Here is an 18,083-nt window from a genome sequence, read left to right on the forward strand (position 1 = left end):
TAGACTGAGTAGACTCTCAGAGGCGCTGTAATTCAGGAGCTTGCAAATTTCCTAGGCAAAGACCTTTATCTTCAAGTGAGATCTTATGTAGAACCCCATAAATAAAATGGATAAAAGCAATGATTTTATTAGCATAAATATAGTGTATAGTTCAAATCCGTATTTATTATAATATTAATCTTGGTATATGTATGTTTACTGTTTGTGTAACAGAGAAAAAACTCTCTACACAGATAGAGACACAGGGAGAGAGACTTAACTCATGAGAATGGTCACCTCTTGGAGTAGGTAAGGAGAACAGGACTGAGAATTAGGTTCGAAAAGCACTTGCTTTGATCCATAATAAAATATTAACAGTAAAGCAAACTCCCTCCCCATCTCCAGCACATGCGCGAAGATTGGAAATAAATATGACAAATGCTAACATTTATGCATTGGAGTGGTTCAAATATGGATATTTGTTACCACATTCTTTATACTTTTCTTAATTTTTGTAATGTCTCTCTCTTTAAAAAAAATGAATTCATGACAAGCTTGAATCTATTGTGAGTAAAAGAAGAATTAGGAGGCTATGGATGGTGACTATAATCTTATATCACTCAAGATTCAATTTATTTATATACTTTGTTTTGTTTGTACCATTTTGAGAAAAATCACAATGAATATATATACGTAGTTGCAAATCACAACAGTATTTTCTTTAATCATTTCCCTTACGGGCTCTGACTACTCTTCAATTAAATTGATCCACAAGCTTGAAAGAAAAGCAATAGGAAATAATTGTTTCAAGGCTAAATCACTTACTTTATCTAACAACAACTTCCATCCCTTGCCTTAAATACAGAAATAGAGAGGTTGTACCCTAAACTGAAAGTTAGCTTTGAAACCTCTGCACTAAAATACACACGCGCACACACACAGACACACACATATAGATATATACATATACCTATAATATAGATATATATACATACATCTATACATATATATAACCTTTGTGGGACATGTTACATGTCCATTTGAAATTGCACTTCTGGTTTCACATTCTGGCACAAACTTGTATTTCTGCTCTACATGGCATTTGGTGGAACAGAATCCACCAGTGCATTTGCTTATACAACTTTATCTGAGCAAACACACGCCAGTGTGCATTCAAAGAAAGCCGCTTGCAGATTGATAAGCTTCCTAATAAATGAGAGTTACAGAAGTTCAAGTCTACATTCAGAGATATTAAGAAAAGCTTTATTCCAACATCTTCACAAAAATTAATGGCTTTTAAAATGTTAATTGAAGCCCCTTTCAGGTTAAGGATGTTTCGTACAGAAGCAAAAGTTGTTATAAGACAAAAATATTCATTAATCATCTGATCACTTATAAAAATGTTCTCCACTCAGAGCTCCCTCCCCATGTAACACTAGTTATGGTCGTAATAGTCAGCATTAGCTGGGAGCACAACGTGCCTGGGACTGTTTCCGGTGAATTATTTTATCCTCACAACAACCCAGTGAGGTAGGCATTGTGAGGAGCAGTCCCATTTTACACATGAAAGAATGGAGAGCCTCAAAACTGGTGTGTCGGGGCTGAGCAGTCAGACCCCTCTTTGTTCTCGTTTCTGGTAGGCGCTTTTTTCCAGGAGCAGCCTGCACAAAGTACGATGTAAACACCATCGCTGATGGACTACAGTTAAAACTCATGCACAAACAGGAATTCTGTTAAGTCAGTGACAGTGGTGCCGGAGATCTGCCTTAAAGTGCTGGGGGGAAGCCTTGGCAAACATGGATCTGGCTGAGGTAAAACGCAGCTAAATATGCAGCAGCAAGAAGTAACTAGGTGACAAAATCGGCGCTTCCAGGAGGGCGATTAGAATAACACCAAGAGAGGTCCTAGGACATTTGACAGAGACAGCCACTGTGTTTACAGAAATATCCCTTCTGATGGTGTTACACCCGCCAAGCTCAAGTGATGCTGCATTGTTCTCGAGTATTCCATCGATTCGGAGATGCACATAATGCTCATCTTTGACATCTCTGAGACCAGGATGTGTTTTGCAATCGATGCAGCTGAGAGACAATGAAATGTTTGCCATCACATTTTTGTGTAGGGATGAAAACTAAATGTGCATTCGAACAATTAGACTATGGTTCCTAGTATAACCTGAATTTTCCTAAGTCTGAGGTAGAAATAATTTGTTCATAATTAGAGCTTCATTCTTCAAGATGAAGTCCTAATCATGTTCCCATTTGTTAAGGGCATTCATTTTAAGTGGCCTTTTATTAATTCCAAATATCCTCAGATAATGGGTCCTATTGTATATATCAAGTCATTGCGGGGATTTAAATACAATTTTCAGAATATGTAAATACACAGATACAAATAAAGCTTAAATAAATATTCTGCGGAATGCCAATGCTGTTGTTTCCAATACAGACAAGCATGTGCAGAAAAGTACGGACCAGTCCAGACTGCCTGGTCTTGAATTTCAACCTCTAGTACTTCGAAGCTGTGTGGCCTTGGACAAGTCACTCAGCCTGTCTCTGCCTCCATTACCTCATCTATAAAATGGAGACAGTAATACTACACATTCATAGCATTGCTGTGAGATTTAAATGCGGTAATCTTTATAATGCACTTGGAACTGTGCCGGCACATAGAAATAAAAGAAAAAAGAAAGAAAGAAATGATAGAAGCTACTATTACCATGTTTTTCAAAGCATCTATAACACAAGTCCCCAAACAAGCAATACAAAACAAATGTCAATTTTTTAAAATGATAACCTTTATTTATGTTTTTCTCATTATAAAAGCAATATATGATGATGCTAGGAAACCTAGAAAACAACATTTTTTTAGTATATTTTCCAGACAGTTTTCTGTTCACATGTAGCAATCGTTTTTACCAATATAGGAGTATACCACACATGCAGTTTTTACCCTGATTCTTTGACTAAAGATAGGTAGGGAACATCTTTCTAAATCTGAATATTCTTCCACAAACTCACAAATAGTCCATTCTAAAGATTAAAAATTTTTGGAACCAATCTCCCTTTTTCAGCATTATAATCCTACTAGAGTAAACATCTTTGCAGGTTTATGTTCATGTATTTTTTTAATAATTTCCTTATGATGAATTCTTAAGAGTGGAATGGCTAGCACAAAGGATTTACAATATGTCAAGCTTTTATAACAATAATAATAGGCGTAAGAATAGCTGATATTGATTGCTTAGCGCGAGCCTGGCCCAGCTCCTAATGGCCCTCAGAGGTGGGTGCCTTTACTTTCTCTGGCTTAGGGACTGGAGAGTGGAGATTCAGAGAGCTGAGGTAACTTGCCCAAGGTCACATGGCTGCCTGGGAAAAGATTGAGACCATGCCCCTAGAGAAGCTGCCCAGTGCCTGCTCTTCTGTTCCTCTTCGGTGCTTGGGAAGCCATTTTGCGACTGGACACATTCCCAGTTCTCTCCCTCTCTTTGGGGATTTGATTCATTTCCCAACCAGCCCACATAAGACCCTCCTATTGATCTTGGGAGGGCAAGGAGCCAAATGTGACATTTTTGATAAGCCATTGGCTAAAGACCATTAGATGGGAGTGTGCAGTAAATAAGAACTCACATCAGCAAGGCACTGAAAAGCAAAACCTCGATTTTCCTGGCCTTGTGGGAGAGGTTTTGTGCCTCTTGGAATAGCCTTGAGGTATTCATCAGTTTTACTGAACTTGACCTCTACACTGTGGCTCACTTGGTCTTCAGGGCAATACCTTCTGCCCTTCTCCAGGGTTGGATTGAAAGGCAGCCTGATAAGGGCGTGAGCTTGTGGGAAGACGAAGTATGAAATCTATCCATGCGTTCAGCAAATGGTCGTTGAATGTCTACAGTGGGGATTCAGAGATGAAAGGCATTGGCCCTACTTTAAGGAGATGGGGACTTGACAAGTGACAATGGCAGCATGAGTAGCGAGGGCCGTGAGGTGCAGAACCAGACACAAGGTAAGAACTGACTCTCTGGAATTGGCCGGCTCTGGGTTTGAATCTCATCTCTGCTATTTGGTAGCTGAATGTTTATGGCCAAGTCTCTCTAGATTCAGTTTCACCATCTGTGTGATGACGAATGATGAACTCATAAGTTGTTGTGAGTATAAATGAGGTAATGCCTAGCAAACTGTAAGCACCCTATGGAGATTAGTCCGTCAGTCAGTCTGACTGATCTACAACCCTTACAGCTCCCTCACAGGTAACTGAGCAACCACTGGTCTCTACAGGGAGAATGGTGAGGTGTCTGGCAGAAAGCAGCACAGGCCCACAAACTGAGTTTTAGCTGGTCCTCCTCAAGCCCCTGATCCAGATTGCAAAGATCAGGGTCTTCCAACTCGGTCAAGTGATTCCTGTCCGCCTCTCAATCGTTGTGTAAATACGTGAGGTGGCAGGGAATTTGGAATACCTCTCCCGGGGCACAATGCACTCTGCATCCAGCCATGTCCAGTCCAAGCACAGCTCTTCGTGGGATGGGAGAGGGTGGACAGCATGCCTCCTGCTAGCACTCCTTTCTTATATGTTTCCTGAACCAATGCCATGTATAATTTACAGAGTTTGCGCATGCCCCTTGTATGATAAACTGATTACATGTTAGCTATGATGATTATTAAGGAGTTGGGTACAGGAGGTTTGAGAGCATAAAAAATAGGCCACCAGATGTAACCTGTGTGGGATTTTAGGAGAGCTTCCTGGAGGAGATGCTAAACAAGCAGAGTCTTGGAAGGCAAGTTATGCAGATAAAGGAAGAGGCAAGAGAAGGGAAGATCTTTCCAAGCAGAGGACAGTGAAGATACCCCTTGTTCTGTGCACCGTTGAAGCTTCCCATGACGATTGTCCTCTTTTTAGAAGCTGTGCTTTTCTTTAGCCATCACTCGCCAACAAGGATATAGCTTTTCCTCTCGGCATGGCTCTCACAAGACCAGGAGCTACCGAGGAGGACAGCCCGCTCTGGAGGTTTCGAGGCTGTGGCCCTGTATGGAGTTTTTGCCATGTACACAGCCCAGCTAGGAATGCATGTTAAATCAAAGGAAAAAGTGGCCCCATACCACAAAGCTCTGAGTCACCCTTGTGAGAGGGAACAGGTACTGAGGGAAGGCCTTGAGAATAGGAGATCAGGACTTAGAATTTTCAACTATTTCGCCCTGTTCTCAAAAATTTCATATGAAAGGGTTAACAATCTCCCAGGGAGATTCTGTCTTCAGGTAGAGCCATCATTCTGCCAAAGACAGGCCATAATGTTGGATTCCACCGACATTAGCTGAGCACCTATTGTGTGCTGTGTGTCAAGGGGCTGCAGCAATGGACAAGGCAGAGCTGATCCTGCCCTTGTGGGGCTAGTGGGCAGTGGCATTAAGACCCCTCCAAGAGTTGAGGAGGGCACGTTCTGCATGGAGCACTGGGTGTTGTGCACGAACAATGAATCATGGAACACTTCATCTAGAACTAATGATGTAATGTATGGGGATTAACATAAGAATAAAAAAAAAAAAAAAAAAGACCCCTCCAAGAACTCCCAGGAAGGGCTAGCCACCAGGGAGTGCATTGTCCTTGCTTTGCCCTGGCCTCATTGTTTAGGGATTTTCCCTGTTTCCCTTGGGAACCCACTCTGGAAGAGCTGCTTGGGAGGCCGGCTGAGATGCTCACCATACTACTCTTTAGTCGTGGTAATTAATCCATTTCTATTCATTTTTCATCCCTCCTTTTTCACCCCCCAATACCAGAGACATTCAAAACATACTCTTTTGAAACCTGAAAACCACCATTTTAGGCTTGATGCGTGGGGGAGAGGGGAATTGGCAGAACCCATAATCTGCTTATCTTCAACTGGCAAACCACCAAAGCCACTGCCAAGTCAAGAAGGCCTTCGTAGGAGCCAAGCACAGTGAACGCACCAAGAGAGAAGTTTTGCTTCTTATTACAAAGAAGGCTGTGGTCTCAAATTTTATAACTGTTTGTCAGAGCACTCAGCCTCTGCAAATCTTCTACCGGCCTCCCATCATGCTAAAAGGAAAAATCTGAAGTTGTTCTGGAATGTTCCACCCTTTGAGGGAAAAGACTGTTGGGTTGCCTGCTGGGTCTCCAGCGCTCATAGCAGTGCTTGTCCATAGTAGGTGCTCTGTAAATGTCTGATGGCGCATCAGTCACCGTCCCTCTGCACACTGGCCAACCAGCCATGTCCTCCTCACTCCCTCACTCCACTGCCCTGGCCCTTCTGCTCTCCCCTGGTCACGCCACCCTCACTGTCTCAGAGCATTTGCATTGACTGTTCTCTCTCTCTGGAATGTTCCTCCCCCAGGTAATCACATGGCTCCTTCCTTCCTTTTGTGAGGCCTCTGCCCAAATACCATGTCCTCAGCCCTTTCCCAACAAGGGAGTCTAAAACTGGATACTCCTTTACACTTTATCACAGACCCTGCTTTCTTTGCCTCACATCAATTTAGGTGTAATGTACAAGCCACTCAGTGCCCACATTTTTAAGTGTATAGTTTGATTCTTCATATGTGAAAACTGTCTGAGTAAGCACCACCACAGTCATGATCTAGAACACTGCCACCTCTCAGGGCCCCCTGTGCCCCATGCCTGCCTCCTCCCAGCCCACCACTGATCTGCTTTCTGTCTCTAGAGATGAAATTTGTCTTCTCTACAGTTTCATAAACAGGGAACCCTGAGCTCTTTTGTTTCTGGCCTTTCACTCAGCCTAACGTCTGTGAGATTCACCCACGTTGTTGTGGTATCAGTGGCTCATTCATTTTATTGCTGAGTAGATTTCCAATTGTATGGATAGACTGTTAATTTGTTTGTCCATTCACTTGTTGATAGGCATTTGCATTGTCTTTGATTTGCTTTCTGTTTTGTTCAAAGCTCTCATCACTCCCTGGCATTCTATTCCCCCATGGCAATGTCAACCGCTGGAGAGCTGGAACCTTGATGGCAGGACTCACTGCTGGAGCCCCAGTGCCCAGAGCAGAGCCAGGCACATAATCGGTGCTCAGTATCTGTTGAATGCAGCAATACTATTACATTCATTTCCCTTTGTAACATAAGGCCTGGGCAAGGCACAGGTTTGTGAGCTATGCCTTAGATCTATCCCTTCTGTGAACCCCAATCTAGAGAACGTTAGGCCTTCCAAGTGAAGTCAGATGTTAGCGGGGCTCCCTGCCCAACTGCGCCCGGGCTAAGTGTGTGGGCGCCTTGTGAGCCTGCCTATGACTATGAATTCCTGTGGCTTATTCCTCTTGCATCACTTGACTCTCACTTGCCTACCCTGAGACATCCAAGAATGATGCTTACTCTCTTTGCTAGTTTCCATAAGAAATTTGGCCACATCTCCCCTTTGTTTTCTTTTCTCCTTGGATTTGGGAGTGTGAGGAGGGAGTCACAGGAAGAGGCCGTGTTGTGGCCTGGGGAGTCCCCAACACCTTGCTGTTCTACCCTCTGTTCCCTGTACCTCTCTCTAGCTCCCTCTGTTTCCTGTAACCAGCCAAATTCTTCCGTTGTTCAGGAAAGTCCTGCCCACACCCACGTTCCTTGGTTTCTTACTTTCTACTCTAAATAGTTCGTTAAAGGGCTGTTTTCCCCAGTGAGATTAGTAAAATTGTTCCATCTCATTACATGTGGGCAGGTACCCACTAACCCATGGACACCCTAGTTTTTGTCTTAGCACAGCAGCTTCATGAGAGATAAAAGATACTCTGGGCCAAAGACGTGGGATTCAAAAAATAAGCTGTTTGTGCCAAATATGTTTCTGTTTATATTCCTACTTCTCCTGCTAGAAGCTCTGCAGTCTTCTTCCGGAGCCCCATTACGTCATCAAATGTCTTCCTGCCCTTGACCCATAGCAGACTTTCTCCTTCCTGGGGAACAGGATAATAACGCCTTGCCCTCCCTCCGGACAAGCGAGCTGGCCAACCCCGGGTACCGGCTGCCTGTAATGCAGCCTATAATGCGGTGGGTTAAGGGAATGCTCTCTGAAGCTGGTTCCCTGCGTGGGGATCTCAGCTCCACCACTTACCAACTCCCGAGAGTTAAGTAACCTCCCCGTGCCCCAGTTTCTACATATGCAAAGTGGGGGCCATGAGTCCTATTCAGTAGGGCTGTTATAAGCATTCAATAAGGTAATACATGTGAATCTCCTAGAACAGTGCCTGGCCTCATTAAATGTTCCCTTGTGGTGTCGTCTGAACAGTTAGCAGACAAAAATACTGGAAAACTGCAGAGTGTTGACTAAAATGTCCTAAAAACTTCCCTGCAGAGGTTACATGTTCTCAGTGGTCCTATCACCAAAACCCCATTGTATTGGTATAGACTTTACTACAGTACCATTTCCCTTGAGCCTAAATGTTTTCATTCAGTCGGTCAAGACCTTTACTAAGCACCAACCATATGCCAGGCACTGGGGATCTGTGTTGAGTAAAACAGACAAGTCTCCCACTCTTCAGAGGTTTGTGTCCAAGAAGAACAAGACGGACTATCAATCAAAATATAACAAATTGTGGTTTTTTTTAAAGAGGGATGGGTCTTTGCTGAGGAGAGAAGAAAGCAGTGGTCGAGGCATTTGGACTGGGGATCAGGGACACCCACTCTAAAGTCGCCGTGCTTAGGCAGAGGCAGGACTGATAAGGAGAAGGCAGGTGTGGGATCAGAAGGAAGAGGAGGCCAGGCCGAGAGAATACCTCATGCCAGGACCCTGAGGCTGGGATGAGCTTGGCAAGTTCCAGAAACCGAGAAGAATAGGGTGGCTGGGATACAAGGACAGAGAAGTTTGGAGGTAGGTAAAGCGAGTTTTTAGGCCAGGGAGGGCCAAGAGCCAGCAAAGCCATGCCCATCTTTCCCGGCACCCTTTTCCATCTACTCCAGTGGGACATCTCCCTGTCCTCAGGTGCCCAGCCTGCTTCCAAGTCTGGCCCTAGCACCGCTGAGCTCTGCCTTCCTCCCCTTTCTCTGCTCAGCGGCATCTTTAGGAGACCTACACAGCAGGCTAGCCACCAGATACACTGACAGAGGCAGCCAGGTTCTTGGAAAACTTAAAGCGACCTCCCGTAGTTGTTAAAACTCTCACAGATCCAAGTTCAAGTCGGTGCTTGGTCCCCAGCTACCATCAACGGCATGGGTACGTTACTTTACTTCTGTCACAGCCATTAGTCTCCCCTGAGAAATGGGGATGCAAATAGGGTTTCTGGGAGGATGGAAAGAGATAACACATATCAGCACTTGCCCTCATGCCTGGCACATAGCAAGTGCCCAGAAACATAACAGACTCTTCATCTTTTTGATGATTACCTTTCCCACTGCTGTGCAGGAGGACATGGGATGGAAGAATCAGGGATTCGACCCACATAGGCGTGTTCTACCCCACTCCTTATTTTTCAGAACTGTGCTTGGGTCCTCTCTGCCCTCCATCTGCTTGATCCTTACCTGCGGGGTCTTGCACAATGCATTGCTACAGTCTGCAGGTCCAGGCGCTGTGTCCCGTCCAGAATCTAGGGGCCCGTCCTCCTAGCTGGTGGACGAGCGGCCCCAGCAGCGCGTGCTGCGGAGCCTAGCAGCATCTAGTGCAGTGACTCAGATGCTCTACGTCGGAACTGAGCTGGCATCCTGAACAAGGCAGGTGCGGCCACGCTAAGGGAAGCCAGCCCCTGCTGGAGCACAACCCTGCTGCTCTCATCCTTGCACGCCCCCCTTGGCACTCAGCCTCTTTGAAGCAGAGAAAAGAAAGTGTGCTGAGTTTTAATGAGGAATCAGCCTGGCGCACTTCGCCATGGGCCTGGCTGGAGGCAGAAGATGAACAGGCCCCCGTGAGTGACCCGCCGCTGGCAGTTGTCCCTGGATGTGACCAGAGACCCTGTGGTAATGTGGCTTCAAGCAGCCCTCACTCACACGTGCCTCCTCCCTGCAATCCTATCGACTGCTGAGCCTGCCCTGCCTTCTGAGGTAGAATCAACATCTGACGTTGGGAGGCAGGCCGTCCATGGGAAATGTCAACGTTCATTGCTTTTCCCGTCCACATCGACCCTCGGCAAGCAGACATTCCAAATGGCAGTAAAGTTCTTTCCCCCCCCTTCTCAGGGTCCTGGACCCAGTCATAACATCTTCCTGAAGGGCAATGAGTCTATCTTTAACCTTGCCCTCTTTGGCAGGTGTGCAGCGGTGTGGCTTCCAGAAGCATCTCCTGGCGGCATACTCCCTGCCTGTGAATGCTCCCCCTTCTGGGAGAGTGACGGGCCCTGCTCAATGGTCCAGGCTCCTTTGCTCTCTCCTGCAGCTCTTCCTGAAAACCCACTAAGTTATCTTAATTACCATTCCTCCTTGGTCTCTGCCAAGAAGCGGGGTAGATTTATAATTGGATCCGTCAAATGTTTGCTGTGGTTTATTTTTTTGCCTCTCAAGTGCTCGTAAAAGTTGCATTTTCCTGCCACTTTCGGTATGACTGATGACCCAAAGGCACAGGCCTCGCGCTGCATGCCAACACAGATTGTTTTTCAAAGGCCAAGGGACAAAGAGAGAACTGGGGGCTAGGGGGGTGTTTATTTTGGGCTCTTGTGCTATCACCTTCTGGGTGGCTTGATTGCCGAGTCAAGAGAGACAAGCTGCCTTGGGAGACAGACTTCCTCCCGCAGCCAGCCCACGCACACATCCATCCCCTATTGGGATTTGGTCACGCGCCTCCTAATCTCTTCCAGGGCTCCGGCAGATCTCTTAGATAGAATGTGCTATGGAGCAACCTCTCAGTCATCCAAGCGCAGCATGAGCTCCTGAGCATCCCTGTATCCAGGATTGATCATGATAGGGTCTTGGAACAGAGGAGACAGATGTCCCTGGTACTGAGCCTGACTTATCAATCCCCAGTGCTGGGACATGAAAAAGAAACTCTGGCCAGGGCCTGTGCCATTGGAAAACGGCCTCCTTCTAGTGTCAGCCAGGCTGCCAAGCAAGCTGGCCAGACTGCAGTCTAGGAATCCGAGAGCAGAGGCTCTCCTGGACCAGATGGGCCCCCCTGCAAACCGGCTTCTTACTGAGCTCCTGCACTCCCCGTCCCCCACCAGAAGGCCATCTCTGCATTTGGCTGGGTTGATCCACCTTGTGTTTCTAGCCTCCAGCCCTTCCCAAAGTTACAGCGGCCGTAAACGGTGCTCCGTGATGCTGCTTGTTACCTGTTCGTCTGTGAGTTGGGGAACTATATATTCCAGACTGGAGCTCTTTCTGGAGTGAAAGGAGGAACAAGAGGTGTCAACTAGGACACCCTGGGCAAACAGGGGTAAACACACACCCCACACATAGTTGGTTGGGGCTTGACTCCATGGCAAGTATGCTGGAGCCTACCATGCTCTCGGGGAGTGAACTAGGAAAAAAGAGAAGCATGGTGTCAAGAAATCTCTGAGGGCTATGCTGAAGTGACAAGGAAGCCTCAACATTTCAGCGGCTTCGTTTAATAAGTGTTCATTGCTCGCTCGTGTCATAATTTCAGCCTTCCTCCAAGGGCTCATGCTAGGATCCAGGCCATTCCTGTCTTGCAGCTCTACCGTCATGGGCTTTAAGGCTGCTTGACACCCTCCAGGGGCAGAGGGGGATGGAGAGAGAGCAGTAGGAGGTAGCACAGGATATTTTATGGCAGGGTCTAGAAGTGGAGCCCATCCCACAGCTTACATTCCGCTGACTGGACACCACCACGTGCTCCCACCTGGCACAAGGAGCCTGGAAAAGAGTGAGACCCTGATATGGACAAGGATCAGCCATCACTACCACAGTGGACACTAAGAAACAGTATCAAAGTGGGAAGGGAAGACAAAAGAAGGAACAGTCCAAGGGACGAAAGCAAGCATTGTACAGCATCCCACTGAGAACCAGAAAGATGATGTCATCATGGTCTTATAAAGTCACCTCTCAAATCTTGATATATGGGAATTGCAAACACCACACAACGTCCCATCATATGCATATTCTGCACCGGGTGTTGCCTGATTCAGCCTCCTGGACTGTAATGCTACCCTTCCCTCTTTCGTGCAAGAAAGCACATTAGGGAGTGCAAGTGATTATTATTAGAGACAAAACCTGGAACATATTCCAATTTTGTTTCTTTTTGGTGGAATTCATTTACGAATTTAGTGTTTTATTCATTTGATATTTAATATTTACTGACCAGACTCTGCTTGAGATAAATGAGGGATAGCAGTGAACTATGATAATGATAGCTGACACCTTGAGGGCTTGTTTACCACACACGAAGTACGATTCTAAGCACTTTACGTGAATTGATTTACTCCATCCTTACAACAGTGTTTTGACAGAGATGTGATTATTATCCCCATTTTAAAGATAAGGAGACTGAGGCACAGAGAATTTAAATAGCTTTTGGGAGTGTGGCAAGAAGTAAGTGGCAGTGCTAGGATTCCACTCTGAAGTCTTTTTTTTTTTTTCCCAAAATTTTAATTCATTTGACAGAGCGCATGTGCGCACAAGCAGGGGGAAGGGCAGAGGCAGAGGGAGAAGAAAACTCCCTGCTCAGCGGGGAGCCCTATGCGGGACTCGATCCCAGGACCCTGGGATCATGACCTGAGCTGAAGGCAGACACTTAACGACTGAGCCACCCAGGGGCCCCAGGTCTGAAGTCCTCTTAACCACTCTGCCGTGTGGGCAAAACCCCTGCCTTCCTGGAGTTTACATTCTTTTGAGTAGACTGACAATAAACATATAAACAGATTATATCAGTGTAGAGAGTGATGAGTGCTTTGAGAAAAGCAAAGCACGGTAAAGGGTACAGGATTGAGGCACACTGGGCACTATTGTTTCACACCTACATGTCCCCATGCCCTGTTTGATAGCCCCTGGCTTGCAGAGTCTTTCTTTAGAGAAAACTGCCCTCCATGCCGCTTTGGAGTGACTTGGAAGAACCAACCAAAATAGATGTCTTCTCTCTCCTCTGACAATACCTTTGCCCAGAGCCATTGATTGGTTGGACAGCGAGCAATGCTGCTGGTCCTAAGTCATTTCTGCTCTTGGCCAGCCAGCCGGCCAGGTCAGCGAGAGATGACTGATGTCCACATTAATAATGAGCAACGGCCCCACACAAGTAATCACCTTCCCCAAACTTGTCCTCATGGGGGTGATTTTCTGGACCCCAGATGAAGTATATTCTTCTCACCTCAACACCAAGGAAGTTACACTCATTCCCCTGGCTGACAGCAGTTTATAGACATGGGTCTGGGTAGTTGGACATTTACGAGGTTGCTAAGAAACAAACGCTTTGGTTACAAAGGTCTCCAAAAGCAGCACTGGTTTGTTGTATCACTTCGTATCATTTATTTTATCCCATAAAGACAGCCATGACCAATGGGATATGGGGTAGAGGAAAGCTAAATAACAAATACTTGTTTTCTGAGAGATGGGGAAATTTCCACTTCCTAAGCAACCACCAACACCCCCCCCAGATGGAAAAACTGGAACCATATACTTCTCTGATCATTACAATTTGCAAATAAGTAACTCATAGTCTCGAGGTACTTAGTAACGTGGTTATTCCCTTCCATGCACTGCCCTAAGCATTATGTCATGTCATCCTTATAACATCTCCGAAAGTCGAGTATTATTATTCCCTAGCATGCAAACCAGGAAGAGGCTAAAAGTCGATTGACCCAACTTCAAACAATAGCAAGTAGCAGTCAGAATTCAAACCCAGCATTGTCTGATGGTAAAGCCTTTGCACTTCGGATTACAGACTCTTTGTTTTCAATGATCACGTTTCAGATGGGGAAAACTGGCAATTCTGATGATGGGGAAGTCACATTAATAGATTCCTGGAGTTTAATTCTATGAAGTTCATGAAAGAGGTTATAGTCAATGTCTATTACCTATAAAATCCCTTTTTACGGAGGGGAAGTGGTGAGAGAGAGCTTAATCCCACAGTAGAGGTTTTTATCTGCTAAAGACCTGCACTTTGAATGTTCTCTGGAAGTCACAGTGCAACTGACTTTTCTGTGCAGTGATTTTGAAAGAGTTCATAAGATTAGCACATTTCTACAGGTGTCTTATGGATTTTCTTGTCGACAAGTAAGAGACATTGGTGTCCTCTGCCTTTTCTTTCATCCTCTCTGTCCCGCCCATGGTCAAGCGGTGTCCCTTCTTTCTTAAAAATATTCCTCCAAAGTTGTCTCCTCTCCTCATTGACTGTCCTGATCAAGACCCCTGTCACATCATACTTGAGCTTCTACAATCACTGCCCAACTGGTCTTCCTGGTTCTTTTCATTCTCCTCTCTGCCATATCCTGCCTGCAAATGCATTCCTCAAACCAGTCCTTTTATTGCATCAGTCACAGCTCAGGGATCATCAGTGGCTCCCACTTGCCCACCAGAGGATTTCGCCATTCTCTAGGACAGAGCTCTCTTGGGTCACACTGGCTCCCTCCATTCCCCTCATCTTGGTAGCCTTCGTTGGCCACTCTGTCTCTCACTGATCACTTCTAATTAGGAGCCCAACTTCCACTGAAACAGAACTTCATACTTAATTGCTGGCTTATCTGAGAGAGCTAGGTCTAAGTTTTTGCTTGGCCACTTAGTTGTTGTGTGACTCTTGACAAGTTGTTTGGCTTCTCTGAGCCTCAGTTTTCTTACCTGTAACATGAGATACAAAGAGTACTTATCTTTAGGGTTTTTGCAAGAGTAGAATGAAATGATGATGGTGGTGATGATAGCTAGCTAACGTGTATTTTGTGTTTTCTCTGTGCCAGGCACTGCTCTAAATATTATCTTATTCCTCACAACAACCTGTTAACATAGGTACTATTATTTTCTGTTTTGCAAATGGGAAAGTGAGACACAGATAGGTAACGTAGTAAGTGACAGATTCCCTCCCAGGTAGTCTGGCTGCACAGATCTCATTCTTTTTTTTTTTTTTTTTAATTAAAGTAGAGTTGACATACAATGTTACCTTAGTTTCAGGTGTACACCATAGTGGACACAACCCTCATTCTTAACTAATCTGCTATACCACCTTCCCCTGGTAAATGATCAGTAAATGATAGCTGGTAACATAGGTCTATAACTCCTTATCTGAAACTCTTGCCAAGCCAGATGATTTTTGGAATCCAGAATTTTGGGAATCACAACAAAGTTATACTTGGCATATACTAGGTATTATATAACACCCCAGTGGAGACTGGAACAATAATCACCCTCCTTCCCTCCGTCTCTCTCTCTCTGTGTCTCACACAAGAAAAAACATAAAAGTTTCGGCTTTAAAGCTTTTTGGATTTCAAACAGCAGAAAAGGGATTGTGCCTATAGTAATAAAACTATTAGCAATAATTATAAGCATAATAAATGGTGACTTAATGTTACAACTGTTGTGACTCTTCTTTTTTACTGGATGAGCTCATAGTAAAATGTGCTCAAAAGTATTTTTCAGCTAACTAATGGGGTGGGAGGGGAAGGTGCTAGTCATGGGACCAAATCTATAACCTCTTTCACACATGGAGTTCTCTCTCTTCTTTCCCTAGTATGACTTCATGGAGCGTCTGGATGGGAAGGAGAAGTGGAGTGTGGTTGAGTCACCCAGAGAACGCCGGAGCATACAGACCCTGGTTCAGAATGAAGCCGTGTTTGTTCAGTACCTGGACGTGGGCCTGTGGCACCTGGCCTTCTACAATGATGGCAAAGACAAAGAGATGGTTTCCTTCAACACTGTTGTCTTAGGTAGGTAAGGTCTCTGAGGTGATATGCCACCAAGGGAAGAATGGAAACGTTCTAGGTTTCTCCATAGAAGACGCATCTTCCAACGTAGTTTCTACTGAAACCAGACCAGAATCCTTTATTTAGGCCTCATGGTATTTTCCACCTAAAACTAGCCCCGAATAAAATAGGAAGACTGCTTACAGGATCCAGTCATGGTAAAGAGCTTGGGTCAGACAGGCTGGCTCAAGTCCTGGCCACAAAACTACGCAAATCACCGGACTTCTGTAAGCTTCAGGTTCCTCACAGTAAAATAGAACTAACTAGTACACACTGCATAGGGCTATTGTAAGAATTAAATAACATACAATACATAAATCTCTAAATATGCAGTAGAGCCAATAAATACAGACCATTCACATCAGCTCCCAGAATTTCTCTTAAAAATCCAGGAAAGTTTAAAATCAAAAGTAAAAAAAAAAAAACAACAACATAAAAATAAATCAAGAAAAGGATATAGACATAAGGAAAATAAAATCATATCTTTGTTCCCAAGTAGGTAAATCTTAAAATGCTTTAATTAAACACTTGTCATTTTTGGCATGTTTTAGCCCTGCTTTTTATTAGCTATCAAAGGAGAAGCTATGGTTTTATTCAAAATTTCCTCTTATATTTGCATATAAACCCCCAAAAGGGCCATTAGTTTGAGAGGATTTTATGAAGTTTTCTAAAGCAAACCTTAAGAATGTTAACAATCACATAAGCTACAGATACTTTCATTAAATTTATGTTGTCATTAGGTTTTTATCCTGATGAGGATAACAGATCCTGGGTGGAATGTCCGTGAGTTTGGGCAGAGTGTAGGACACATTTCACAGAGGAATCCACTGAGGCTCAGAAAACTCAGTTCCTCCAGGTCCCAGGATGAGGGCATGGTAGAAATGGATCAGCTCTGGGCCTTCATGCATGTCATCCCCACGGTGTTGAGTTGTGGTTCTCGAGGTTCACCGTAGGAGCAGTGTCATGAGGAGAGACCTGGTGAGAGAGGATCAAATCCCAGGTCTTCTGGCCCACATCCTAACTGGGAAAGTCACTTACCTCCTGGCCTCAGTTTCCTTTGTGAAAAGGACCATGTCCCTGATGGGGAGGATGACGTGACTTTACATACACATCACGTCTGCAGTGGAGCTGGTTGTCACGAAATGAGAGTGGATGGTTGTTTAGGAGCACCTGTTTTTCTACTGACCACATTCTCAGAACTTCTTGACTGGCCTCATGGATTTCTCTGAGGGGTTCCTTGATTCTCGAAAGATCTAGGGAAGCCAACCTAAAATTCAGGGGGCAGATTTTATCAGTGGCCACAACTTCCAAATAGTATAAAATCAGGATTTGGTATTGACCGTAGCATTACAGTTAAACCTTATTCCCTCTGCTAAGGAAAACTTGGTCCTATCAGGACTAGCCAAATGCTCTAAGGCATGGGTTGGCACACTGTAGCCCATGGGCTAGGTCTGGCCCTCTGCCTGTTTTTATAAATAAAGTTTTTCTGGGGCACAGCCATGTTCATCTGTCGACATATCGCCTATGGCAGCTAAAACAACAGAGCTGAGTAGTTGCAACAGAGACAGCTTGGCCGACAAAACCTAAATATTTACTTTCTGTCCCTTTACAGAAAAAAGTTTCCCAACCCCCACTCTAAACTAATGTCATAAACTTTGTATCATGGAAGCCACTGGAAAACATCTTCCACGGGTAGAGAAAATTCCCAGAATCAGATTATATACCCATGGGGGAAAGAAAGCAAAAGGGATTAAAAACCAGCTCACAAAAGGAAAAAAAAGAAGTTTGAGTTGTTGAGATTAAAAGCAGTCTTTAGTTTAAGAACATGATGAGAAATGACATCCTTTTTGTCACCTTGTATTTAAGCTGAAAATGCTTAGCACATACATAAGAGCACACGCCATAATCAGCAGCTGGCTTGGTTGGAGTCTACAGGGACTCGGTGAAATGGTTAATAGCACAAACAATAACCACCACACATTTATGGAGCACCGACAATGGGCCAGCCTCTGGATTAGGCCCTCTGTGGGGAATAGGCCGGCAAACCCATAGAGTAGTTATATGAAGTAAGTACTCCCAAAATTCTATTTTCTAGTTGAGAAGCCAAGACTGAGAGAAGTTAAACAACTTGCCCAAGGTCACACACGGTAATTGGGGGGCGGAGTCGGCATCCAAACTCTCCAGAGAACTGTGCTCTTAACCACTGGGTTGCTTTGGATTCCGGCCAAATAAATGCCTTTTCCCCAGCACAGCAAGTTTTCTGGGGGCCAGATTATCTAATAATGGCTTCTGCCCTCCATCTCCTTTATCCACATAGACACAGATGTTGTGGTAGTG

General features: G+C 44.9%; 1 protein-coding gene across 1 annotated transcript in view; it reads left to right on the plus strand.

Moving 5' to 3' along the window:
• TENM2 (teneurin transmembrane protein 2) overlaps positions 1-18,083 on the plus strand; it is a 1,103,161-nt gene that overhangs the window by 910,508 nt on the left and 174,570 nt on the right. Inside the window, exon 9 of the mRNA XM_081826284.1 lies at positions 15,515-15,710. Coding sequence (XP_081682410.1) covers positions 15,515-15,710 — 196 coding nt within the window. The remainder of the gene's footprint in view (positions 1-15,514; positions 15,711-18,083) is intronic.

Source organism: Leptonychotes weddellii, chromosome 7, assembly GCF_054177405.1.
Source record: "Leptonychotes weddellii isolate Sample4059 chromosome 7, ASM5417740v2, whole genome shotgun sequence".
NCBI lineage: Eukaryota > Metazoa > Chordata > Mammalia > Carnivora > Phocidae > Leptonychotes > Leptonychotes weddellii.